This window comes from Pteronotus mesoamericanus, unplaced genomic scaffold (assembly GCF_021234165.1).
Source record: "Pteronotus mesoamericanus isolate MK-2021 breed Mesoamerican mustached bat unplaced genomic scaffold, CSHL_Meso_final contig_90, whole genome shotgun sequence".
In the NCBI taxonomy this organism is placed as follows: domain Eukaryota; kingdom Metazoa; phylum Chordata; class Mammalia; order Chiroptera; family Mormoopidae; genus Pteronotus; species Pteronotus mesoamericanus.
Genome location: NW_026555277.1, coordinates 8,430,109 through 8,457,149, shown reverse-complemented (window position 1 = coordinate 8,457,149; position 27,041 = coordinate 8,430,109). Strand labels below are relative to the sequence as shown.

General features: G+C 53.6%; 1 protein-coding gene across 1 annotated transcript in view; it reads right to left on the bottom strand.

Annotated features, from left to right (window-relative positions):
• CFAP65 (cilia and flagella associated protein 65) overlaps positions 1-20,991 on the bottom strand; it is a 31,309-nt gene extending 10,318 nt beyond the window's left edge. The window contains exons 1-18 of the mRNA XM_054586148.1: positions 20,920-20,991; positions 18,834-19,018; positions 14,869-14,971; positions 14,216-14,382; positions 13,812-14,011; positions 13,365-13,510; positions 12,848-13,070; positions 12,251-12,516; positions 11,635-11,835; positions 11,063-11,422; positions 9,536-9,673; positions 7,969-8,214; positions 7,155-7,379; positions 6,087-6,245; positions 5,722-5,872; positions 5,161-5,289; positions 3,881-4,094; positions 3,487-3,615 (exon numbers count right to left, since the gene is read on the bottom strand). Coding sequence (XP_054442123.1) covers positions 3,487-3,615; positions 3,881-4,094; positions 5,161-5,289; positions 5,722-5,872; positions 6,087-6,245; positions 7,155-7,379; positions 7,969-8,214; positions 9,536-9,673; positions 11,063-11,422; positions 11,635-11,835; positions 12,251-12,516; positions 12,848-13,070; positions 13,365-13,510; positions 13,812-14,011; positions 14,216-14,382; positions 14,869-14,971; positions 18,834-19,018; positions 20,920-20,991 — 3,314 coding nt within the window. The remainder of the gene's footprint in view (positions 1-3,486; positions 3,616-3,880; positions 4,095-5,160; positions 5,290-5,721; positions 5,873-6,086; positions 6,246-7,154; positions 7,380-7,968; positions 8,215-9,535; positions 9,674-11,062; positions 11,423-11,634; positions 11,836-12,250; positions 12,517-12,847; positions 13,071-13,364; positions 13,511-13,811; positions 14,012-14,215; positions 14,383-14,868; positions 14,972-18,833; positions 19,019-20,919) is intronic.
• Positions 20,992-27,041: the final 6,050 nt, after the last annotated feature.

The window sequence follows — 27,041 nt, the reverse complement described above, 5'->3', positions numbered from 1 at the left end:
CACAGACATGGCCCCAAACTGGCAGAGGCTATGAACAGAGAGGAGTCAGAGGGCGGAGAAAAACGGCCAACACACCTGAAAAGGCTCAATGGCATTTGGGAAAAGTCAATCTTAAACACTCCCCCTTCAGTCCATCTTAAATGTTGTCACATCGGAAATGTGAAAAAGAATTACACCCAATGCAGTTAAGCTTATAGAAAGAAGACACGCCCTCAAAAATAGGTAGGAAGGGAAGACGCTGCTACCATCTTTTTCAGTAGGAATCTGGAATAAAAAATATATGTGCCCTTTGACTCAGCACTTCTGTTTTGGGGAAGTAACCTGCAGGAATCAATGCACGCACGCAGGCGCACCCGGGCACACGCGCGCATGCACCAGGGTGTTTATCACAGCCTTCTTTGTAGTGGGGGCGGGGGGGGGGAAGCACCGAGTACAACCAGTGCCATCTAATAAAGGAGTGGTTTAATAATTTAAGGGCCATTCATACAATCGGATGGGATCGAAAAGAATGAGTTAGGGCTATGCATTGACCTGTATTTACTTAAAGGGAATGTTACCGATATAATGCTGAGGAGAAAGTAATATGTATAGTGTTATGCCATTACTGTAAAAAATAATGAGAAACAGCGTAAGCCTGTAACTGCCCCGGGTCTGTGCGGTGTGCAAGGGCTGAGGGGGGCAGCTCTTGTCACCCCAGCAGGGTGGCCCGGGAGGGCGCTGGGGAATTCCTTACTTTTCTTCCATCACCCTTGCATCAGCGGACTTGCTATAGGCAAAGAAACTGCTGTTGTCATTTTATCTGGGGGATATTGATCCGTGGAGATCTTGCTATTTTGGGGCTGTCTGCGTAGCCTCAACACCTCCGTTCCCCTCGCTGCCCTGACCCAGCCTCCTTCCCTATAATCCTGAGCCCCTTTCCCTGGCCGCTCCTGTAGCACTAGCCCCCCCAGTGTGGGAACTGCAACAGCCTCCCCCCCCCCCCCCCGTCCTCTGCCTCAGTCCTCCTCTGTCACATGGGCCAGATGGACAGGTCTGGAAAGTGGATCAAGTCTTTGCCCTTCACCCCAGCTTACATCCCACCGATGCTCTCGGGAAGAAGTCTGAACTCTCAAAAGGAGGAGGAGTTTAGGGCCTGGACTGTGGTCCCCACCAGCTTCCCCAGCCACAGTCAAGGCCTTTCCCTCCCTCCTTGTCAACGCTCCGGCCACACTGTGCCCTTTCCTCTGACCCACGTACGCACCCGCCGGCGCTCTGTTGGAAGGCTCTCTGCAGCCTCTCTGCTCTCCTCCCGAGGCTGCAGGCCTAGCTCGCTTGTAGCCTTCTCCAGGGAGCCTTTCTGATGTGCCCCCCACCATGTCCAAAACGCAGTGACATGGCCCGCAGTGCTGCACACGCGTCTTTCACAGCACACATCACGCTGCCCCAAAAGACTCTGTCCGCAGAGCCCTGCTGCGCCTGGAGGGCAAGACCTGGGCTCGGGGGCCCTTCGACTCTGGGGACCTGCCTGGACCCTGTGCCTAGGAGGCCCCAGGAAAATTTGGCCAGTGACTTAAAGCGTGCATGTGGGAAAAAACGAGGTGAACCGCTGGATCTCCCCTAAATACAAGGCCCCACATCTGGCTGGGCCCAGTGCACAGGCGTTGGAGGAGAAGGCTTGAAGGGGTGGGCAGTGGGGCAGCTCCCGGCTTCCCCCAAACTCTCCCCATCTGTGGGGTCCTCGCTCCATTGTTCTGTTGGCTGCTGCTGCCAGGCCGAGTCCACACTCCCTGTTTCTTGCTGGTCTTGGCAGGAATAAAACCTTCAATTTGTTCTTTATAAGCTCAGCAGAGACCAGCTAGAATTTTCAAAAATAGCCTTCTAAGGAAGGGAAAGGAAACATAACACACAAAATGCCTAGGCAAGTCAGGCCATCCAAGGAAGGTCCCCTGTGCTTGGCACCCTGGAAGAGGCACAGACTGCTTTCCTGAACCTCAAATGATCCCCTGATGGATGGGCCCGGCTCGGCAGGCACTCAGCCTGGGTTTCCTCTCGCCTCGGTTTCCAGCCACCTGGACCCTCTCCACGGAGAGTGTGAGCTGGCTTGCTCCTACACAAACACACGCGCACACACAATCCACCGAAACACGCTGCCCCATGCCAGGACGCAGGCCAGCGCCGCTTTTCCTGCCCCCACCCTGGAGCCCTGTAGGACCTGGCTCCCCGCCACTCAAAGAGCCCAGTGAATGGCAGATCCAGAGCTCAAAGCCGGCTGTGGGCCTTCCCCATCAGGCCGGCGGCCCTGCCTGCCAGCTTCCTCAGCCATCCAGGGCTGGAGCCTGCAGGTACTCACAGCCGCAGGCTTCTCAGACAGCAGCCGCCTCCTGCGCCTGCTTCCCCAGCTCCCTGCACCCCAGAGCGGGGCAGGTTAATCCAGAGAGTGAGGGGCAGCCCTGATGACGCCCCCCCTGCCCCCCAGGGCTCTCGGCTCAGGCGGGAAGCTTTCTGACGTGGCGGGTGCCCCTGCCTGCATATTTTCGATCTCATCCACCCACTGCCACAGCCGGGCCAGACTCCCGGCCCTCCCCGCGGAGCCTGACCCAGATGGGACACTTCTCTCTCACCTCCCCGTAGCCAAAGAAAGTTGGAAGTCATCAAAAGGCAGTTTACTAGGAAATCAAGGCGCGTGGCAGAGACAGGGAGGAAGAACAAAAAAAAAGCCCTGGCGTGGAAACAGGATGTTTACTGGGCACAAGTTCGGGCCCCAGTGGGAGGAAAGCCAAGCACAGGAAGGGCCAAGTGTGGCGGGCTCAGGCCTCCAGGCCTGGGCCCCGGTGACTGCAGAGGTGCAGCCTGCCTGTGGCCCCACGTGGCTTCACTCAGTCACACCTTCCTCCCCGCCTGCGGCAGCGGATCCCTGCCCTTCTCCCCAACCCGCCCCTCCGGGGGACCCTCCGCTCATCCCCACGCAGGCCCCATCCCCCACCGGACGGGGGCTCCGTCAGGGGCGCCTCCCCCCCGCCCCGTGCCCAGCACAGTGCCCGGCAGGAAGGAGCAGCCCCAAGCCTTGCTGACTAGCTCGGGCGGGCAGGGGCACTGGGGTTGGACTGGTCTGGGCTTAAACCTGGCTCTGCTGAGCCCTGAGCCTCCCATCTGGGAAAGAGTCTGCAGAAGAGGGCTTTTTTCCCCACGGTGAGTGGGATGCTTGGGGGAGAAGGGCTCGTAAAGCCTGGCACGTGGCAGATGCGCAGTGGGTGCTTCTCGTTCCTCAAGTGTTGAGACGACGGTGCCCGTCTCCAGCAGGGTGACCCCACTGAGCCTACCGACATGTCTCCACCAGTGACAGGGCCTCTGTCCTGCTGGGCGACCCCAGTCCCACCCTGGCCTCCACACCCCAGCCGTGGGGTACCCGCTGTCGCAGACACCAGGCAGCCGGTCTACCACCGGCAAGCGAAGGCCTCCGGCACCTGCCTCCCGGGCCCCCAGCCACCCGCTCTGAGCCAGCCGTACCAGTCCAGGGGCACCGCTCCGCTGTTCTTCAGGGCCAGGAGCACCACAGAGGGTGGGGCCTCGATCGGCGCCGCCCCAAAATTGAAGCTGAGCTTCAGAGGGGTGAAGACAGGGGGGATCTGACTTGTGCTGTGCGGAGCAGAGGGATGGGCTCAGAGATAGGGATGGGGACAGGGTGAGGACTCATCCCCCTACAGGCGGGAATTAGAGACTCTGGGACTCGGGCAGGCTGGGCTGGCACATCAGAGGTCAAGCCAATGCCTGCCTCCTCCAGGCCCCTGCAGGAGGGGCAAGAATCAGGGGCAGGGGTGGAGACAGGGAGCCACTCCTAGGACAAGTGTGTGGACCCAAATCTCCAAGAACATCCCCAGACCCTCTCCCGGGCTCAGCTCACCTGTGCCGGGTGGGCACCGCGTAGGTGAGCTCAGAGGGGGAGGGGTCGCGCCCCAGGTAGCTGTTGAGCATGTCCAGGGAGAAGAGGCGCCACAGGTGCCTCCGGGTGATGCCCTCGGCGCTGCCCATGGAGCAGGCATCCAGGATGGAGAGTAGGGGGTACACGGCCGTCAGGAGGACGTGACACAGCTCCTGCTTCTTCCCAGCCTTGTTATCTGGGGGAAGGGGACGTGAACAGAGGAGCGGGCTCCCCTCCCAGCCCCACCGGGCCGGGGTGTGCAGGGCTGCTGGGCAACCGGCCCGGGACCCTTCCCCCAGGCCTTGGATCCTCTGCAGCGCCAGGCAGACCTTGTCTGATGCTCTCACGTACCAGGCATGGCCCTAAGTGCTTCACACACACCACTGTATTTAATGTGCACCATGTTTGTGTGCAAACTAATTCTTACTAACGGCTTTATTGAACCATAATTTACATACCGTAAAGTTAACCCGGTGTTTTCTCATACATTCAGAGCTGTGCGACCATCACCGCTTCCTGATTTGAGAACATTTTCATCACTCCAAAAAAGAAACTCAGGCCCCATTTTCCCCTCCCTCCACCCCTGGTAACCCCTAATCTATGTTCTGTTTCTATAGATTTTGCCTATTCTGGATGTTCCACATCAATGCAATCATACACCAGGTAGCTTTTTGTGATTGGATTCTTTGACTCGACACAACGTTTTCAAGGTTCTTCCACGAGGTATCCTGTATCGGTACTTCTTTCCTTTTCCTTGCCTGTGCCGTTGTTATCCCTATTTTGCTGATGTGGAAACTGAGGCACAGAGAGGTTACACAGCTTGCTAAGATTACATAGCTACTAAGCGTGGGCCAGGATCCCGTCCCAGGCTGTCTGGCTCGGGTCCACACTCTGAGCCACTCTTCAGCGCTGCCCTGGACGCCACCCCTGGCCCCCAGGCAGGCTGGGACAGCGCCGCTCTCCCGAGGAGGAAGCCGGGGCTCAGGGCAGCCGAGGACTTGTCTGAGTGCCCACAGTACATCCGCACAGCTCTGAACCCCTCACTCTGAGCCCTCCGCGACTCGGGCATCGCACGCACAGACACCCATGCAGAGATGGTAGGTAGGAGGCACACATGCCAGTCACCCGAAGGCGTACCTAGCACGTTCACACTCATTCTGCTGGCTCTGGCTAGACCCGCTGCATCTCCCCACCTGAGTCCTGCTCATACAGCCCTCCCTCCTCCCTCCAGGCACTGGCCCCATGCCTGGAAGCCCAGGTACCTCTGCAAGAGAGGAGAGAGTAGCTGATGGTCCAGGAGTACTGGGACCGGCGGTTGGGGCAGGCGGTCAGGCAGATGGTGTCCTGAGACCAGGGTGGCATGCTCCCCTCTGTGCGGTCCAGCTGGAGGGCTGCTCAGGGGGGACCCAGGCGGGGCCAAGGGCAGAGAGACCCTCAGCGCAGGCCAGAGAGGCCCTGCCCCGCCTCCTGCTCCTTTCCAGACATCCTCCTTGGGGCCGCAGAGCGCTGGCGGTGAAGCAGGCCGGAGCCAGAGAACGGGGGGCCGAGTCCCTCCTCCCAGACCAAGGCAGAGGGGACCTGTCTTTGTGTCATTGGCACCTGCTAAACACTTTGCTCCACCTAGTAGCCCCTGACACAGGTGCCACCAGTAGCCCCACTTTACGGACAAGGAAGCCGAGGCTTGGAGACGCCCAAGGCCACACGTCCAGAAAGTAGAAGCGCCAAGGTTTAAGATCTCCTCTGCCTGCCCACAAACCATGGTCTGACCGACTGGCCTTAACCTATGCCCACACCCCAGCCCCGTCCCAGCCCAGGCCCCATACCGAGGGGGTTGTCACTGGCGCCCTCAGGGCTGCACTGCTCCAGGAACAGGCGGTAGGAGAGGACGCAGTTGCCCTCGTTCAGGAGCACCAGCGACCTGGACTGCCTGCTGTTCACTATCACGTTCCCAAAGTCCAGCTCCTTTTCCTTTGCCTGAGGGCCAGAGTCAGCCAGCTGGGGAAGGGGGTCCCCCAGCCCGCGGCCCTGGCTTCGCACCCCTGGCCTTAGAGAATTCCCAAGGCAGGGCAGGGCCAGGGTGTGGGCCGGGGACCAAAGGGCTCCCATCCCTGCCCTCTGGGAGCTGGGTCCCTGGGGATGCCCTGGCCCCCAGCACCCCATCCCAACCCACCAGGACTCTTCCACTCACAGACAGGGTACTGGTGATGCCCACGCCCACCAGTCGGATCATGTAGTGGGTGGTGGTGGGGGGCTTGGCTTTTGGGGGCAGGCCGGCTTCCCAGATCCACACCCCTACTCGGAACAGGTACTTGGTCTCCTCCAGAGGACTGAAGGTCCACGTCAGCGTCTGGGGTCGCAGAGATTCTGCCTGTGCGGGGGTCTGTGCAAGACCTGCACCCAGGCTCCAGCTGTCTGAGGTCCCTATCAGGCCTTTTCTGAGTGTTCACCTTCTGCCCTTGTGTTTTCCTTACACACACTGTATATTATATTATTTCCCTAAGCCTCTCAATCCTTTGTCCCCACCAGGTAAGTGGTATTATTTCAGGGCCACATTTTCTCATGAGAAACTGGAGTCTCAGGGAATTGGGGTAACTGGCCCAGGGTCGTGGAGCTGGTGAGGGCACGGGGCGGGAGCTGGGGCTTGAGCTCTCAAGGCTGCCTCCAGGGTCTGTGTGGCCTCTGGCCTTGCTGATTACTACCCCTTCCAAAGGCTGGTGCTGGTCTGTGGCCCGTTCAGGCCCCCGCCTAGTCTATAAGGCCCTAGACCAGGAAGGGGATCTGCTAGTTTGTGTCCCAGGCTGTGCTCTCCTCCAGACAGCCACTGGGATTTCTCGGTGTCCCTTTTCTCACTCCTAACGATAGCCGCCACTTGGTGCCAAATCCCGCTGCTCCAAACCACCTCCCCGTGACCTCACAGTTGGGGGTCCATGGACCGAGGCAGGACTCACTGCTGGGCAGTGGCATTGCAAACCTTGGTCCAAGTCCCAGTGCTCTATCCCCTAGTTTTAAATCTTAGTAAATGGATTTTCCTTCTAATTCTTTTTAATAAAATGGGAAGTGATGAAAATGGTAACAGCCAAGCCTCATCACAAGCCTGGGGAGGTAACTATGGGTCGAATGGGAGGTGAGTGTGGACTGAGCGAGAGATGCACAGAGGAAGCCCGGCCCCTGTCAGGCGTGAGTAAGAGATGACGGTGGGGGTGAGGATGGCGGGCACCGTACCCTCTGGTCCTCGGCAGTGGGGCGGGGAACTCACGAGGCTCTCGTTGGGTTGGATGAGCCCCCTGGTGGGCTGGACGGCCAGCATCTTCTGGTACTGCTCGGAGACCCGCCACTCAAACTCCAGGGGCAGCCGCGAGGGGTTGCGGAAGGTGAAGAGGCTGGTGGAGGAGGAGCCCACCCAGGTGGGCTTGAAGAAGATGTTTTTGTGGGTGTCCAGCTTCAGCTGCAGCGGCTCCTCCCGGCTTTGCATGCTCACCTCCTGGGGCCAGAGGAGGAAGGGTGGCGCCCTGACCTCACTGCCCAGCCCAGGGCCCCCTAAATGTCCAGGAAGCCATGGGTGGGCAGCCCTTCCCCCTCGGAGAGGGCAGCAAGAGGCCCTCTGCCGGCCTGGGCCTAGGCAGCTTCTGTCAAAGGCAGAGCGGCTCAGGAGCGACCCAGCGATGGTTCTTGAGAAGAACTCAGGGACTGAGAGAAGGTGTACAGACCATTTCATGGGTCACGTATGGCCCACCACCCCGGACCCTTTCCCCGGCCTTGCCGTAAACACTCCCCTATCATCTGCAGATATGAGTCTTGTGTGGCCCCTGCTCCTTCGTGTGGGACCACTGAACCCCTTTTCTTGTCCCAAACCCCATGAGGTGAACAGGCAGGGCCTTGAGGGGTGGGAGGGCTGTGCACAGACGTGGCAACAAGGTCTTCTTCCTGCCACGCCTCTTCCTGGGGGAGTAGCAGCCCCCGACCCGGTTCCTTTAAGTGAGCCCTGGAGGTCAACCCCAGAACGTGGCTTTGAAAAGGGCCACCCCAGACTATGGCCCATTCCCAAGGGCCCTACCCCACCCTGCCCCTACCTTGAGATACTGGGGGCAAAAATTGAACTGCAAGTAAAAACTATGCTGCTTCCAGGAGGTGCCCATGGGGTAGGTGCAGATGAGGAAGATCTGGTGGGCCCCTGGGGCCACGAGGCCTGAGCTGGGCCGCAGGGAGATGTCTGAGCTGCTGTTGGGGGTCAGGCTGAAGGTCAGCAGCATGGAGCCTTTGTTGGTCAGGAGCAGGCTGCGGTAGGAGGGTTCCCTGGGAGACACCGCGGGAAATAGCTGGGGTGCGAGAGAAGAGGGACCCACGCTCAGATCTACGTGCCCTCCCATCCCGGACACACACTCAGGGAAGTCCAGGTGGGCCTGGGGTGGGGCTGTCTCCATGGAGACCCAAGATGCCTCCAGGCATCCCAGGCCATGCCCTGGAACAGGGAACAAGGGGAGGTCCCAGCTTGGCACCACGAAATGCTTCTGTCCTCCAGAGACCTCCAGAAAGGGAGATGGAGCGATCACAGGGGCTGGTCCCAGGAAACTCGGGCCTCCAGGACCCCTGCTCAAGGTTAAGGAGGGGTCCTTTAATTTTAGGGTGCCCTCCAACTGTCTTTTGGAGAACCCGCTTTTAGAGATCTTGGTCCAGAAGCTCTGGGAGAGCAGCTCCTTCTAGATGATTTCCTTCCAGGTGGCCGAGGGGAACCCCACTTTGAGAAAGCGAAAAACCCAGCAATCCCAGCTTCCAAACGCTCCTCCGTAAACACGTAGGGTGTGGCCAGCACCAGGCCACGAGCTGAGCCGGCCACAAAACCTAAGGCCCGAAGTCGCTGACCAGGGCGTCCCGTCCAGCTGGGCAACAAGTGCGTTGCACAAGGCAGCGGGGGAGTGACATGGGTCCAGGATGTGCTGGATGGTGGTGAAGGCCACACACTGCTGGAAGGAACTGGCCAAGACAGAACCTGTGCAGTCAGGGGGCTTTCAGGAAGGGGTGCCCTTATGCAAACAAGTAGCTGGTGGGAGGAGCAGAATCGCCCCCAAGTACATTGTCCGAAAGTGGTGCATTTCCAGCAATATGAGGGCAGTGAGGCTGGATGAGAGGACTGGCCCCCGCACGGAAGGGAAAGCAGGGTTGGAACTTGGCCGTCTGGCTCCAGCGTCTGTGCTTTCAAGCCCCTTGTCATCCTGCAGCTCCGAGACAAAAGGCCCAGGGATTATGACTCCCGGGGAGGGGCTGGCTCTGTGACCCGTGCAGGTCTGCGTGATTCCCAAGAGCGGGGGCTCATGGTGTGCTGGCCCCCACCCTGAACAGGTGTTCAGTGACCAGGGCAGGCACATGAAGGAGTTGGGAGTCCTTGAAGCTGAGAGTGTGAGGACAGGGGACGATTTCAGGTGGAGCAGGCAGGGAGCAACAGGCTAAGCCCCAGACTCTCCCCAGTTCCAGTGCCATGGCCCAGAGAGAGTCCTTGACTGGCTCAGAGCCCCAGGGGCTGGTGGTGGAGAGGCTGGGACAGGCAGAGAGGGGCGGTAAGAGGGGGAGAGGGACCCGCAGGCCAGGGCAGAAGCCAGGCTCCCCCGTCCCCGCTCCCACGGCTGCGGGAAACACACTCACCGTGGGGGCGTCCAGGGAGTACTGGGGGATGTGGTGCTCCAAGGCTGCACAATAGCTGTGGCCTCGTGCCCGGAGTGTTAGGCACCAGGAGGGGCACACGGTGCAGTCCTCCTCAATGTTACTGAAGTTCTGCAGGACCTGCAGGGGGTGGGGCAGAGCCAATGAGCTCAGGGTCCTGGGTCGGGCCCTGTGCGACCCTCCAGCTTGCCCCCTGCACTGCAGGAGTCCTACATCAGGCAGAGGAGGGAGGCGCAGGCAGTGCAGGGAACAGGTGACCACAGGCCCTCCCGCTGTGCACCAGGCCCCCCTTGCTGGGCACTCAGCTACCGCTTTAATCCTCACAGCAGTGCTAGCACATCCTGCAGGAAGGGGCCTGGAGAAGCGCTGGCCAATAGAAATAGAATAAGAGCCACAAATGCAAGCCACACACAGATCTGCAAAGGTTCTAGTAGCCACATTAAAAAGGGAAACACATGAAATAATTTCAATTAAACATTTTATTTAACCCAATAAATCTAAAGTCTTATTTCAATGTCTAATTGACATATAAGTGACATGCAAGATACTTTGAATTCTTTTCATGCTAAGTCTTCAAAGTCTGGGGTGTCTCCTATCTTTAGAGCATATCTCAACTTGGACTGGTCGCATTTTAAGTGCTTGGTGGTCACCTGTGGCTGGCGGCTGCTGTATCAAACAGTGCAGGGCTAAGCATGTGGCCCGAAGACCCAAGGGGTTCAGCCTTGGCCAAGGCAGGTGTCCACAGCCTCATTCCTGCAGACCTCCACGTTTCACTGCCAAGGCGTTAGAACGGAGGCAGTCAAAGACTCAGCTGTGGAAAGCTTTCTTGAACTTTTGGGTATGACCCCAAGTTTATAGGTGAAAAGACCAGGGCTCAGAGACATTAAGGGGCTTGCCCAACAGGTCACGTGGCCGGTAAGGAACTCTAATCTTGACTGCACAGCTCCACTCTTCTCCTGGCACCCAGGCCACTGAGAAAGGACAGCAGGGTGGGCAGAGCTGAGAAGGGAGGGAAAGGGCAGGACCGACTGGAGAGGAGGGAGCGATGTGCGTCCGGGACTGGGCTGGGCCGGGGTCAGCCTGTGCTCCGAGTTCCCTGGCCAAGGGGAGCCGTGCTAGAAGCTCCTCCCCTGACACACCTGATTACCTGGGGTAATTCCCACTCCGGGGACTGAAAAAGAAGCCAGGAGCCCAGGAAACTACTCTTGTACACCACAATTTTCCCTAGGGGGTGACTCCAGCTGAGTTCTCCCTCTGGAGAGGGTAGGAGGCCGCACATGAAAGAGACATAATCACATAGGCCAAGAAGCTACTCAGCCAAGGCAGGCCCTGAGCTTCGGAGAGGACAAACCAGGAAGGCCACTGTCCAGCAAAGAAGACACAGAGAGGAGCTTGGCACAGAGAGGACAGATCCTACAGCACCCCTCTATCACCCCCTCCAACCCCACGGTACCATCCTGGCTCTGGGACGGAGAACCCGCCTTCCCCGCCCTGGCTGCCTGCACACACCTTATAGACAGCGAAGGCTTCCAGCTCTACCGCATAGAGGCAGTTTGGGTGAGGTGGCTTGAAGTGCAGGCGCATGGCCATGGACTTGAGTGGGGGCACATCGCAGGTCTCTGGGGTCACCCAGAAGGGGCAATCGGACCTGTGAGTCCAGACCACGGTGATCTTGCCCTTGGTGTGGTTCACCAGGTACAGTGGGACAGGGTTGGGATCCTCAGGTCCAGGGCAGGCACCAAAATCTGCCTCAAAAGGCTCCATGCTGACGGGCGGGGGGAAGATGGCCAAGTCTCTGGTGCCATCGAAGAAGTACTCCATCAGTGGGGGTAGGAGAGGGTACTGCAGGGCTGGCGTGTCCTCCAGGTCCTGGCGAGGAGAGACGAGTGGGTGGGGGCCCAGTGGCCATTCCTTCCACATGCCCCTCATCTGTATGTTTTTTCTGGAAAAAGCTACAAGAGCTCCATACAGGTCACCCCTACGGCCCTCTGGGGGCACAGGACTGCCCAAAAACTGCTGGGGAAGTGGGCAGAATGTGGGAGGGTGGCCCGGCCCCCAGGGCCCAGTGGGGTCCATCGAACCTGCGTGGGAATCATGAGGGCCCCGTTCTTATCCTGCTCCAGCTTCTTCTCGCTCAGCATGAGGCCCAGGATGTCAGGGGGGTAGAGCGCCAGGCCCCGCACCAGGTGTGTGCGGTACCAAGTGAGGTGCTGGGGCCTCAAGATGGCGGGCTTGGCGCTGTCCGAGTGGCAGGTCCCGATCAGGTCCAAGAACAGTGGGTCCTGCGACATTTGTCCACGTGAGACTAGATTTCAGCTGCCGTTTACCACCGTGGCCAGGTGCTAGGCGGTCCGGGCACAGTCTGAGTGAGCTGTCCCAGGGGCGCGGGTTGGGGGCTCACGTCAAGGCTCTCGACTCTGCAGGGGCTGTGTGGAGTGAGGTCCAATGGCCCCCTCCCTGGCAACAGCAACAGAGTCCCTGGCCTGGAGCAGAGGGCAAAGTGGGCACCCCCACCTGGCGCAGGTAAACCTCACGTGCCTCTGAAACCCAGGCTGGGGCCCTGGAGGGGGCGACCGAGGCAGACAGCCCCAGAGGTTCCAGAGGCGAGCACCAAGCGCTGTCTTTATCATAGGCCTCAGATGGGCCCTCCAGCTCCCAGGGAAGCCCCTCCTCGACTCCCCCGCCCCCACCACTCACCTGGTGGTGGATGAGACAGGCCACTCGCCGAAAGTAGATGATGGGGTGAGTGGGCTGGAAGGCACAGCGCAGGGTCATGCGGACCCTGCCCACCAGGGTCCCGAACGTAGGTCTGATGTTGAAGGCGCTCTCCTGGCAGTCAATGGCAAACTGGAAGTGGGCAACGCAGTCTGACCTGTTCTCAATCCACAGGGACTGCTCCGAGCGCTCCCCGAGGCTGACCCAGCGGAAGTTGACGCAGCCGTGCTGCAGGCACACCTCAGGACCTGGGTGTGGGAGACGGGGTCCCTGTGAGCAGGCCCTGCCCCCCAGGCGGGGCTGGAGTATCAGCCTCCCCAAGGGTGTTTCAGAAAGGGTCCCGCTGACTGGAGGTTGGGAAGGCTAGGCGCCCCAGGGGCCCGAGCAGACCTCCAGGTCACCAGAAGTGAGCGCAGCTCAGGACTCCGGGTGTCCTCACTGAGCCCACCAGGGGGCAGCAGACACCGAGGCTGAAGGGCAAGGAGGCTCCGGCTCTGGGCTGGCAAGGAGCATTTCCCAACCCTAAGCGTGGGCTGCTCCTGTCCCCAGAGAAGGGCAGTGTCCTGGGGTTGCCAGTACCTCTACAGAAACCAACAACTTTGAGCAGGGTCTGGGAGGCACAGCCAGAGGGCACAACAGACAAGTAGTCCATAGTCCTGGAGTCCAAAGTCTTGGGGTGGAAAAACACCGACACGTACTTCTTCCCTCCTGGGGGCACAACGCCATAGGCCGTGGGGCATGAGAAGGCCTGGTCTTTGGTCAGCGTGTCTGGGGTCACTTCAATCCTGAAGGGGGCACTCACCTGTGGGGCCCGGTGAGGACAGGAGGGGTCAGGGCACAGGGTGGGGGAGTCTGTCATTACCAAGGTGCCTACTAGCCATGGGGGTGAGGGCAGCTGGTGAACCCAGCCCCCTAAGCTGAGAGGAGACGGGTACACCTGTTGGCATGTGTGTATCAACAGGCATGAGTTATGTGAGGCTTGGCACCAAAGGCGTGGAGAGAAAGGGGGGCACTCTGTACAGGGGGTGGGATTCGCGAGCACCCAGGCTGCGGTCCCGAGTCCCGCCCCCCGCCTCCGCATGCACAGGACGCCTACCACCGATGGATTGTACAGTCTGATTTGCCTCTCGGCGATGCAGCCCACAGCCACGGAGCCAAAGTGCAGCACTTTCTGGAAGCCCTCGACATCCTGGTCCTCTGGTCGCTTCTGCTTTATGCTCACCAGCAGCTGGGCACATTTGCCTGTGGTGGAGGAGGCAGGGTGGGGGCTGTTGGGGAAAAATCCACCAGGGCCTCCGTGACCCCAGCTGCACAGCCCCTTGAAGACGGTAGGTGTCCTCAGGGAAATACTGGCCTACGACACCAAGGAGGGCAAAGAAAAGGCAACGTCTGCTGGGCTGGGGGAAGGGCAGGAAGCTGGCGGAGGCCCCATGGGGGCCAGGCCAAGGCAGAAGCTGGGGCAGGGGGCACACTGAGAGTTTAAGGGCCAGGGAGGTGCAGCAGGTGGGCTCTGGGGACAGGCGAGAGGCTGAGCCTCACTCACCTGCAGCCTGCAGCTGGATGCTGCTCTTCTGCTTGCTGCCCTCCCCATACCAGCACGTGGCCTGGACTTCGTAGATGACAGCCATAAGCGGCTGGAAGGTCACCTTGATCCGGCAAGCCTGACCAGGCTCCAGCAGCCCCGTGGTGGGCAGCATCTGGAATGGGCTTGAGAACTCCCAGGTGAAGAAGGCGGGCAGGTCCCTGTGGTGTGGGGCAAGTCAGAGCCACTCAGCCCATTCTGATCACTGCCCCTGCTCTAGGGAGGGGGAGATGCTGGGCAGGGCTCTTTACTCCCCCCTCCCCTCCCCCCACCAGACACGCGGGTCTCCCTTCTCCCCGGTACCCCCATCGCAGTCCTCGCTCTCCCCACCTCCAAGCCCCAGCTGCTCCCCTCACCCCCCTCACCCGACATTGTCCAGGCAGAACCAGGCCTCGGCCATGTCCCCCACGGCACACGTGGGCAGCTGCAGGGACGGTGGGCAGATCAGACTGTGGCGAGGCAGGGGGGCCCTCAGGCCCACACAGAACACTCCCTCTGCTTTCTCAAACCACAGCTGGTCCACGTACTCCTTCTGCAGTGTGGGGCGGGGGCAGAGGCAGCCCCTGGTCAGTCATGTCTGGGTGGTACTCAGGGTCCGTACCTCCCACCCCAGCCCTTGGCCATCCCCCAACCACAGCCACTGAGTGGGGGGCTAGGCTGTGGCCCTCTATCTCTGTCTCCCAGGGGGTTGGTTATCTGGGCTCCATCAGTGTCTTGGTCTCAGAGAGGCGGGGTCTTTTTTGGGGGGAACAAAGTATTTAGGGGGAACGTTCTGAGAGCAGGAAGGGGCCAAGGAACCCGGGGCTTTCTGATGACCAATTTAGTAGCACAGCTAACATCCAGCTGGAAGCCCCATCTGTCTAGTGAGTTTAGCGCCTCTCCAGGGCTCCCCAAGCTGCACTTTTGCTACAGTTGGTGGGATGTGTGCCTGGTGGGGGCGGGGCTCCTTGTTGCTCTGTCAGTTCCAAGGTCACAGTGCATGTTCCTCACTGCCCTCCGCTCGTCATGGCAGCCTTACCTCCTCCAGAGGCCGGAAGATGATGGGGAGTGTGAGGGTTATGCCTGGGCTCAGGAGGATGGGCTGAGGGATGACTGTGAAGAAATACTTGGTCTTGGGGGGCCTGCAGGAAAGAACCAGAAGATGAGCACTTCAGGGTCGGGGCTCAGAAGACTAGGTGGGGCAGAGAGATCAGGGAAGACCCTGGAAAGCTGAGCGGACTTGAGTCCTTAAGACTAGAAAGGGGAGACGCAGGGGTTCTGTCACTTGCTATCTCCCTTGTCTCGCTATTCTTGTTACAGACTTTTGCTCCAGGGTGTCAGATATAGGCGCAAGGGAGCAGCACTTGTATCTTGGATGCGCACGGTGGTCATGGGGACAGGGAAGGCTGCCCTTATCTAACCACATCCTTGGGGAGACTAAGGTGGGAACACAGGTGGGAGCTGGGGTGCCTTTCTGAGCAGAGACCTTGACAGAGTTATAGAGGTCCCAGCTATAGATACTGCAGCCATTAGCAGTATCAATAAGTTGACATTGGCAACAATTCTATACTAACAAATGTTAAAGTTGAGATGAATGTATTTAATATTCCCAGGCAGGCATAACTTAACCAAAACTGACTCAAGAATTATACAATAAATTTTTGGGCCACCCTCACCAAAATCATCAAAGAAATTGTATAAGTAGTCAAAAATCTTCCCATAAAGAAAATACTAGCTGGTGTGGCCCAGTGGATTGGCCTGCAAACCAAAAGGTCGCTGCTTCGATTCTCAGTCGGGTGACATGCCTGGGGTGCAGGTCAGGTCCCGTCAGGGGCACGTGAAAGGCAACACATCCATGTTTTTCTCCCTACCTTCCCCTCTCTCTCTAAAATTAAAGAAATAAAATCCTTTAAAAAGAAAAAAGAAAATACTAGGCTGGATGGCTTCACTGGAAGTCCTATTGAGCGTTTGATAAAAAATAATTCCAGCCTTATCTTCCCAATAATATAAGACAAGAAAACACTAGCCAACATATTCAATGAATTCATCATAACCTGACCAAGGCAGGAGAAGAATGAAAAATTACAGACCACTATGACTCATGAGCAAAATATTTGCAACAAAATATTAGACCTTAGCAATGTATTGAAAGAATACTCAATCATGACCAAGTTGGGCTTATCCTAGGGATACATGGTTGGTCTACCATAGAAAATCAATCTAATCTACCGTGTTGACAAATTAATAGAAAAAAATCAAACAATTACCTAAATCTTAGAGCCAAATAAATCAACATACAGTTACAAGAAAAATCCTCAGCAACCCAGGAAAAGAAGGGAACTTCCTTAACCTAGTAAAGTCTAAGGAAAAAAACTGCAGGAAACATCCAAATTAATGATGAAACAATGGAATATTTCACTTTGAGATCATGAACATGACGCCTTCTCTAACCACTTCTGTTCAACACTTCCCTATCCAACAGTGCAGTAAAGAAAGACAAGAAAGAATATGTATAAGGATTGGAAAGGAAAGGAAAAAAAATGCCATTTCCATATAAAATGTGAATGTGTCCATGGAAAAAAAGAATTAACAAGTAAATTATTAGAATTAATGAGAGGATATACCAAGATTGCTGAACACAACAAGGTTATGCACAAAATGTTCATATTTTTAAAAATGACTTTCTAAAAAAGTAGGAACAAGCAGAAAATGGAACAGCTTTAAGAGGTATCATATACAACATCATGAAAAATATAAAAGACGTAGGAACAAAGCTAACTAAAAATTTGTAAGGTGTCTATGGAGAAAATTTTACACTTTTTTGAAAGACATGAAAGAAGACCTAAATAAATATAAAGATATACCACGTTCATGAATGGAAAGACTCAATCTGTAATGTCACTTCTCCCCAAATTGATCTATAGGTTCAATTAAATCCCAATCAAAATCTCAAAAAGTTTTTTATGTGTAGGTATGGTAAGCCAATTTGAAAATTTATATGAAAGTTCAAAAGGCCAAGAATAGCCAAGACATCTTGAATAAGAGTGAAGCTGAAGGACTTCCACTACCAGATATCAAGATATAATTAATTCAGAATAATATTGGCCCAGGGAGAGACAAGTAGATCAAGGGAACAAAACAATTCAGAAATGGATCCATTCTTCATGTATGAACACTTGACATACATCACTGGTGGGGGGATCACGAGAGAATGTATGAACTTTTCCATAAATGGCATTGGGATTCTTGGACATTTGATCAAAGGAAGAAAAGATCATTGGACCCTGACTTCAAACCATTAAAAAAAATCAGTTCCATATAGATAAAAGACAACTATAAAAGGAAAAACCATAAAACCTTTAGAGGATAACTATAGGTGAATATCTTCATGATCTCTATGGGGTAAAGAAAAATTTCTTTCTTTCAAAGATTGATTGATTGATTGATTGATTGATTGATTTACAGAGAGAGGAGAAGACAAGGAGAGAAACATCAATGTGTGGTTGCCCCTCGCATGCCCCCGGTTGGGGACCAGGCCTGCAACCCAGGCGCGTGCCCTGGCTGGGAATTGAACCAGTGACCCTTTGGTTTGCGGGCCAGCACTCAGTCCACTGAGCCACACCAGCCAGGGTAAAGAAGGATCTCTTAAATAAAATACATAAAAAATATCAAAAGCATAAATCATAAAAGAAAAAGATTGATACATTTGATTTGTTTGAAATTAAGAACTTCTGTTCCTCAAAAGACAAGATAAGGAGACGAAAAGATTGCCCTAGCTGGCATGGCTCAGTGGATTGAGCCCCGGCCTGTGAAACAAAAGGTTGTTGATTCGATTCCCGGTCAGGGCACATGCCGGGGTTGCGGGCCAGGTCCCCAGTTGGGGGCATGCGAGAGGCAACCAATCACTGTATCTCTCACATAGTGATGTTTCTCTCCCTCTCTTTCTCCCTCTCTTCCCCTCTCTCTAAAAATAAATAAATTAAGTCCTTAAAAAAATAAGAGAGCAAAAGACCAGCCACAAGGTAGAAGATATTCACAACACATTAACTGTCAAAGGATTATTATCCATGATGAAAACTTCTATTTAAAAAAAAGACAATCTAATAGAAAAATGGGTGCATACTTAAACAGGAATCTCACAAATGAAATGGTCAGTAACATATGAAGACACTCAACTGTATTGGTAATCAGGAAAATGCAAATTTAAAACCACAACAAATTGCCATTAACAAAAAAATTTCCTTCCTGACAACAGCAATTGTTGGTAAAAATGTGGAGGAAGAAGAACTCTCATAGGTGGCTGGCGGGAATATAAATGATACAAGTACTTTGGAAAATAGTTTGGCTTTATGTACAAAAAGCAAACACACATGTTCTAAGTCACAGCAATTCTTATGTGTCCACCCTAGAAAAACTCTGTACTTGTGCCACCAGAGTTGTATACATGAATGATGATCACAGCCTCAAACTGGAAACAACCCAAATGTCCCTCAACAGAAGAACGGATGAATACATTGTAACACTGTATAAGCATACACTGGAATATTATACTGCAATGAAAAAAGATGAACTATAGCTATACATGGATGAGTCTTACAAACATAACTGAGTAAAATAAAAGTGTTAAAAAGCATACCATGTTATTTCATTTATGTCAAGTTCATAAAAAGGTAAAATTGAACTCTCATTTAAGGATGCAAACATAGGTGGTAGATCCATTTGTGAAAGGCAAGGAAATCGTTATGAAAATCAGGGTAATGGTTACCTTTACGGGCGGGGAGGGTATTCCAGTAGGGGAGACACACAGCAGGAGAAGGTGAGCTTTGCACATTGTTATTCCGTTATTTAATCTGGTCACAGGGGTTCCACACTTTTGGTAATTCTTCAAACCGCACATGTTTTATATACTCCTCTGAATTTATGACATTTTCAAAGTTTTTAAAAAGTGTCTGCTTGAGGGCTCAGGAGCTGGGTCTCTGCGCCCTCATACTCATATACTCATACCTGTACTTCATCCTCTGGGTTTTCAAGGAGAGATTTTTCAGAACCAGGTTCTTGGTGACCTCCTTCCCCAGCTCCCAGCCTTTCCACAGCAGCTCCTCAGCCACCTCAATGCCCCAGATGACCCTCTTCTTCACTTTGTCCTGCTTCTTTGAGAAGCACATCTGGGGGTCCGTGGCGCAGGTTGGCTGTTCAGGTGGCAGAGAGAAAGAAGGACGAATGATTGGGGGAGGAGTCAAAGACCCAGCGTACAGGCAAAGATCTCTCCACCTCCACAGATTAATGCGTTACACCTCGCTCTGGGGGATGGTCTGGAGAGAGGGTGAGGGGCAGGCAGGCAGGCCCTGGAATCACATATTACCTCCTCCAAGGCCACTGGAATGGTTTTCCAACTAGATTCCTGGTGACTCTGCCCCTAAGCCTTCCCTGGGCCTCCCCATCCGGCCATTCGGTCTGGCTCACTTGGCAGTCTCTGTTGGCCTATTCTGTGCCTCAGTGCACCCTTGGATACTGCTTCTCTCAGATGCAGCCTTCTCTTCCTCTTCCTCCCCGTCCTCCCCTTCACTGCAGGAGCCTCTCCGAGCTGGAGCGGTCTATCCCAGGCACTTCTCCAGACCACAGGGACACTCCCCCATTCCCTCTCCTCCTTCAAATGGCTGATGGAGCAGAGGAAGGGGCCAATTCACCTGCAACCAACCCCCACCTCTGCCCTGACTTTGGGGCCACGCCAAGCACTTTTGATGATGCTAGAGGTGCCATGTGCCAACACTTCCCATCTGTAATGGAAAATCCTTTCATGGGCTGATCCCTAACTTCTATCTATTTGAGGAAGGAAAGGAATGGAAACTCCCATGGGGTGCAAGGTGGAAGGAGGAACAACCAGGTATCTCTTCCTGCCACACTCATTGGTGTGAAGGCTCAACCCATTGCTATTTTATTTCATCTTTGACCAAAGGTTGCTCTTATTTTGTTACATAGCATAAGGATATATTCATCTGTTCAACAAATATTTGTTGACTACCTATTATGAGCCAGACACTGAGCTAGGCGTCAGGACTACAATAGTGAACAAGACCTACAAATCCCTCCTCTCTTGGAGGTTCAACTCTCAGCGTCAATATTTACAGAGTGTCAGATGGCCAATATAGCATTTTCTTTCCCAATTTGCCCGTGGAGAATTGATGACATGGGTAATTTATTATAAATATCCGTTGGCGCACCAGTCAAGTCCAACCAGGAAAACAGAAGCCACTCTGGGTATTTAAAACAAGGAATTTAATGCACAAGCAGGGGAAGCTGAAGGAACCCTGAGGCGAGCAACATCAAGAAGCTGCAACCACACTTACGTCAAAGGAGGGGACGGGGTTCTCAGGGCCCAAAGGCCTGTCTGTTGGGGACTGGAGCACAGAAAGATGCAACTCCTATTGGAGACACTGTCAGAAGCAGAGAGGAAGGGAAATACCCTGACTTCTCCCCTCCTCCCACCTTCCCTCTCCTGCCCATGCAGAGCAGAGCAGTGAAGGGCAGTGAGTGAGTCTTGGGGCAAGCAGGCCTGAAATGGCACCGAGGGAGGGGTGCGGTGACCCATGGCCCACAAGGAGGCAAGTGCAACCACCAGCACATCTAAGGAGACGCGAGAATCCACACACACAGACACACGCTGCACCAAATACAAAGCCGTACCCCAGAGTCACACCTTTAGACCCCGCCCCCCGCTCCTGCGCCAACACAAAGAGAGAACCCTAAGAGCTGCAAAAAAGAAAGTAATCAACGTCCATATATTGTCTAAACCCAGAGTCCTGGGGTCATGACAAGAAAAGCCTTCTGAGGGAAAGGAGAACTCCTGGCTACTCTCTCAGCCTCCCACTCACATCCTCCTAGAGGGCACCCCCCCCCGCCCCCCGCTCTACGGTCACTCACGGCTACCACCACTCCAGCTAGCTTGGTGCCCATCTATGCAAGATCTAGTGCCAGGATTTAGACAGAAAAGTCGGGTCCTTTGCTATTCCTACCACCCCCGACACTGCCTCCCCTCCCCCGGTCCTGGCCCCACTGTACCCTGCCCTACCTGCCCTGGATGCGCGCTCACACAGGCACTGGCGTTGCTGTTATTGTAGGCACTCGTGACCGCGCTGCTGCCAGTGACAGTGGGAATGGCCATTGTGCTGGCACTCAGGCATGATCCAGAGGTCATGGCTTAGTTCCTGCTGTCCCTCGTCCTGGTGATGGGGCTGGGGGCTGTCTGGATGAGCAGCGGGTGCCTGAAACAGAAGTCTACAGGGAGCACTCTGGCTAAGCCAGGAGCTCCTGCCAGAGGAGAGGCAGGAAGGACGTGAAAAAGAGAGGTTGATGGAGTAGACGCACCATGGCCAACGTTATCACGGAGGAGTGCCTGCTTCCCAGCTCTGGCAACAGGTATGAGGAACAAGCCTGGGCCAGAGAGGCAAGCAAGGCCCCTACCTTCAATTAGGAAGCAAACGTTCAAATGGAATCAAAGAAATGCATGCTGGGCAGACAGAGATACTTTTCTGCTATTGGATGGCTTTGTAGTTCTGTCTTGACTCTTTAATGCCTGTGACTTCAGGGGGTTCTATAGATGGCCCTGACACAGGGCCCTTAGAAAGTCTCCAGACAACACATGAAGCATCCCAGTGAGCGCACAGAAGAGATGACAGAGGATGGGGTAGAAAGCTGGTCCAGGCCAGGGCTTAGGGCTTAGGAGAGTGAGCACTGGCCATGGAGCAAAGGAAGCTGGTTCCAGCATCTCCTTAGATTCATTTAAGATGGGCAAGTGCCTCAGTCTGCTGGCCTGTAAAGTGAGGCTTACGCTATTTCACAAAGTTGATGTGAACCTCAAATGAAATCAGGGATTCAAAAAAGCCCTAGATAAACTTACGTTACTGTAGTCAACAACCCTAACCTCCACACTGGCTTCTACTTCTCTTCCAAAAAAAACACATTTGCAATCATTGTGAACATACTGGGCAAGGAGATGGTGTTTTTTAACCCAATTTTCTAATCTCAAAGACTTTAAAAATATATATTATCAGCTTCCAAATTTTCTAATTTCAAACCTAAAAATTCCTAAGATGACCAGTGGAAAAGTGGCAGGTCGTCGTGTAGAGTTGAGGGAGGAAGAAATAGGTAAAATGAAGGGACAAAATTTACTTAGAGCTGTTCCTCCTTTCTCTTCCGGATCTTCAATCCGATCTCGGCCAAGACTCAGTCCCACGGGATTCTCTGAAGAACACGCAGGGGACCCCTCGCCACTTCCCGAAGGAGGTCGTCTCCTGGGGCAGACACCTTCCCTGGCCACTCGCGCCTCTCCGTGGGTTCCTGGGTCCCTGCGCCCCTGGGATCAAAGCTCTAACCTCACATCACCGCCATGTTGTCGTCTCCATAGATACAAGATGCACAGGCCGCGGCGTCCCCTGGTATCCCAGGGCAACGACGGCAGCCCGAATGGGTCATGGCTCAGAGAAAGAGGAATCGCCGCCCAACTGGAATCCCTCCCTTCGTTTTTTAATTTTCTGACTTTCCCTGCTAATAGTAACTGGGCTTCTACCAGTTGTAACATGTGGTATGCATAGTCCCTTAGGTGTGACGTCCCCGCAATCGTGACTTTAGTTGACCAAATTCACAGGAGGCTATTCCATGGACTCGTCACCTGAGACCGGAGACGTTCCCGACACGGACTGATAACAGAAGGTCAGAATCTCAAGCAGACCTTCATTCCGTGATCGCAATTGTTAATTTAAAAGAAGCCATTGGTATTTCTTACTTGCACATTACTTTGCAAATGGTTTCCTTTTGTTGTTGGAGAGAATGTGTCCTTATTTCCTGGCCAGCACAAAACGAACTCATAAAGCGATCTGCATGAAGGGACCTGAAGGTTAATGCATAAGGGAGGCATTGCTATACACATTATGGATTTTTGGAAGCCCTTTGTTTATTAATCTGGATGGAGGGTCTAATTTGGTGAAGACTCCTTTGGTGGGTAAAGGAGTAAATTTGGTGGGTAAAATCTCAAAGTTCATTCATGGACATTAAAAGATATCTCACTACACGGGACAGTGATGGGGGTGGATGTTAAGGGGAGAAACCATAGTGAGTCTAGGAGTAAACCCAGAAAATAAAATTCTCAATTTGGGAAAGTTGGGGTTTCCTTGTGAAAAGTAAAAGATAGACTTGGATGCAAAGGGGCCTGCGTTGGCCTGGGAGATCGCACGGCCAGAGGCCCACGGGGCTGGAGGGAAGGGACTGGCCAGGGGTCCGTGAAGCTGCGCCCCCACAGTCGGGTTTGGTCTTGGGATCAAGGAATGTGGAACTCAGTGAGCTTTTCACTGCTTCTAATGTTATTCTCAGAATCTGAGACCTGAAATGTAGACATAGTGAGTTTTATGCTGTTTGTAGTTTCTATGATGATTTCCTTTTTGTGTTCCCTTAAGCTCTTTTGAAATGATCAGCTGGAGTCAGCTGGACCTATGCAACCTGTTTGTTCATTTTTAGGTCAAAAAGAGAGAGCAGTGACTCTGGGGGCAAGGCTTGGTGGTGGCCTCAGGAATCCCAGTGACAAAACCACACAGAGGAGGAAAGGTTCATGGGAGAAGTCACACAACCTGGTGCCCCTTCACTGGGGAAACACCAGTATGGACCTGCCCCAACCGTGGTGGGTTCTGGACTCGGGACATGAGAGATTCTTAGCAGTGTCTACATGAGAAACGTCCAAACCTGCGGAGGATTTGAGTTTATCTGAGCCAAACTGACAGGAAGCCAAATTTCAATGGATTGAGAGAATGCTCTGGAGAATGGCAGTTTTGCAGCTTATTTTATACACTAGGATAAAAGGGGGAGAGGCAAGGGGGTTACATGAAATCTGTTGGTGGTAGATTAAGGCGGAGGGAGAAAGCAAGGTAAGGAAATCTCTGAGACTGAATAAAAAGTCAACAAGAGAGACACATGCTTCTTTTACATTGATGGGCACAGGATAGTAAATAATTATCTTCCACAGCATGTAGCGTTGGTGGGTGGAGAACAAGATAACAATGAGGGGCTCTGTGGTCTTATGCTCTAGCGTGCAGGTTGTGCCTGCAGGGTCTGGAAAAGGAGATTACTCTGCTATTTCAAAGGTGTATCTTAGATGCAAAAAGAGGCCTGAACTGGACTTTGCCCTAAGAGGTGAGCAGCGTGGAAAGGAGTGTGGCAAGGGGCTGAGCCCGAGGAAGGGAGAGGAAACCAGGTTTGCTTCAGAAGTCCCCCTTTTTCAGAAGCTCAGAACTCATGGGAGATCATGGGTGCTGAGTCCTAGTGAGTTTATTCTTCATGGACCCAAGAAAGACAATGGGGAGGGCTGCTATTTGGGTCAAGGTTATGAACGGGGTGAGTGATGCTTCAGGAAATTGATCAGGACCAGAATGTAGGAGAAAGGGAGGAAGGAGGATGGGGAGGAGACGGACTCCAATTCTTCTGGTTGGAAACTGCACATGGGGTAATAAAGATAAAGCACGCTCAGTGATTTGGGCTTCAACACACACAGAGGTATCTTGTCTAAGCTTTCCCCCCACACATCTGCACCACGTACCACTCTTTGCCCCCAACTCCCACCGCCATAGAATAGGGAAGACTGTGTCCGGGAATCAGGCAGATCTGAGATCAATCCTGACTCTGCTTCTTTCTGGCTGTGTGGCCTTGGGCAAGTCACAGGACCTCTCTGAGCCTCACTTTCCTCATCTGTTACATGGGGATAATTATAGGAAGGCTGGTGTAGGGCCCGAGTAATCCGGCATGCGCAAAGTACTTGATACATGGTAGACAACGAAGTCAGGTGCATGCACACGCACTCACAAAGGTCACTCACTAAATGGGAGGTCCCTATAAATAAACCACTCATCCGGTGCACCCTTCTGTCCTACCACCTCCCAGCCTCTGCTGCACACTGGAGAAGCGAGAAGTGTTCTCTCCTCTCTACATCCTCTTCTTGTTTCTCCAAGAAGGAAGCTGCCTTACTGCTCCAGGGTGGAGAAAGACAAAAGGAGATGCCAGAGTAACCGGTCGTCCAGATGGCAAATCAACCCACCTCCAGCACTTGCAAAACCCTCTCCCACCTTCCTTCCTCTGCTACTCCGACTCCATTTGGAGCGCTTGTTCTTAAGTCAGGTCTGTGTCCGAGGCGTAATTAATTTACAGGAAGGAGATGAGGAGGGGCATCCTCCCACAGAAGCCCCTGACCTCTGAAATTAGTGGAACAAGCCTTCCAAACCCAGCCTGACAGGTGGAGAGCGAGGGAAGGCTGCAGCCAAGAGAGCCACTGGGTGGTTCAGGGCTGAATCAAGGAGCAGGCATGGAGCCCTCTCTGCATTACATTGTCATGTTCCCCCGGAGCAGTGGGGTGGAGGGGGTGCGTTAAGAGATTGATGGCACCTCCAGCCTGAAACAGCTGCCATGGCACAAAACTGGCAGGGATTTGGGGGTAGACTGCCATATGGCCAGATAATTCAAAGAGAAGGGTTGCATTCTGCCTGGGACCCCTGTAGGGTTTTCTGACTCTCCTGTGCCAACCCAATCCCCCTACATAACTTTCTCCCTGTATTCATAGTCCCCAGCAAAAGGTAGACAGACACACAGACCCACAGTAGGGAGAGGAGGAGAAAAGGACATGAGGTTTGATCCCAGAAGACTTGAGTTCAGGTTCTGATTCTAGCATTTAGTAGCTGAGCAATTTCAAGCAAATTGTTAACTATTCCAGAATCTCATTTTCCTCATCTGCAAAATGGAGACAAACAGGGATAATATTCAAAATACTTAACAGTTGGTAAGGTGTAGCCATGACCTATAAGAACAGGACTTAGAATCAGAACAGGGTTCTGGGAGCCCACATTGTGCCAGACCTTAACCTTTCAGTTGTTGGGTCATGGAGGAGCCTGGGAGTGCAGGGAGGGGACTGGAGAGCAGCCACAGCAGGGGAGGACTCAGTCAGTGACTATTTATGAGCCAAAGTATCTCAAGATTTCAATAATCAGTATAGCTATACTATACCTAAGGACAAGCCAGGCCTAAGGACAAGTCCTACCTTACCGGTTGCTGTAGATGCCGATATTTATTTCAAGTCCAAAGTTGAAGTCTTTCCCCCTCTTCTCCACATTTGTGGGGAGCCTGTTACCACATCTAAGGGCTCTTTCCTTCTATTCTGAGCAGTGCTCCTTCTCCATGTGAGCTGTCCCAGCTGACTCCCCTGCACCATCTCCTGCAGGGCCTCTAGCTCCAAGTCTCTCTGGCCAGCACCACGGACAGCTCCTGCTGACCAGCCCATCCTAGGCCATCCGCTTCTCTGCCTTCTATCTCCTCTTTTCCCACCCACCCAGTGCAGACACCCTGAGGTACAAACTGAATGAGGGGCAGCCGTGAGAAAATCGTAGAGTGGAGTGATTAAGAACGAGCTCTGGAGTAAAGCCGACTGGATTAGAATCCCAACCACACCAGCCTTTAGCTGTATGATCTTGTTCCTTAGCTTTTATTAGGCCCAGTCTCCTCGGCCCTGGTCAGGTAGCTCAGTGGGTTAGAGCATCATCACAATACACAAAGTTGCAGATTCAATCCCTGCTCGGGGGACATACAAGAATCAACCAATGAATGCATAAATAAGTGGAACAACAAATCAATGTTTCTCTCTCTCTCTCTTTCTTTCTCCCTCTTCCTCTCTCTCTAAAAAGCAATTTAAAAATTCTCTGTATTAAAAAAAAAAAGGACCCAATCTCCTCTTCTGTAAACAAGGAAAAGTTTAACAGCTCCAAGTTTGTGAGGTTTAAGTGAGGTAAAATATTTAAACAACTTGGCACAATGCCTGGCTTACTATATGCTCTGAATGAATGAAGAACACCATTATTCTGTGACTTTCCATTCTGTCCAATATCTCAGATCCCTTCCCAATTCATTTCTGACCAGGGTCCTCTCTCAAGTAAAGGAGTCATGACATGACCACCAGCTCAGTGCAGGTGGCTCCCTTAGAGTGTGGAAGTTGGCTTGAATTTCATGTATGGTAAAGGAGGCCACTTTGACTAGTCCATGAAATTCTATCTCTTAGATTTCTTAAAATTGTGAGTTAATTTTACATATACAGAAGAGTTGCAAAAGTAGGGCAGGAAGTCTCATAAACCCTTCACGCAGCTTTCGTCCCTAAGGTTAGCATCTTACATGATTATAGATGATTTATCA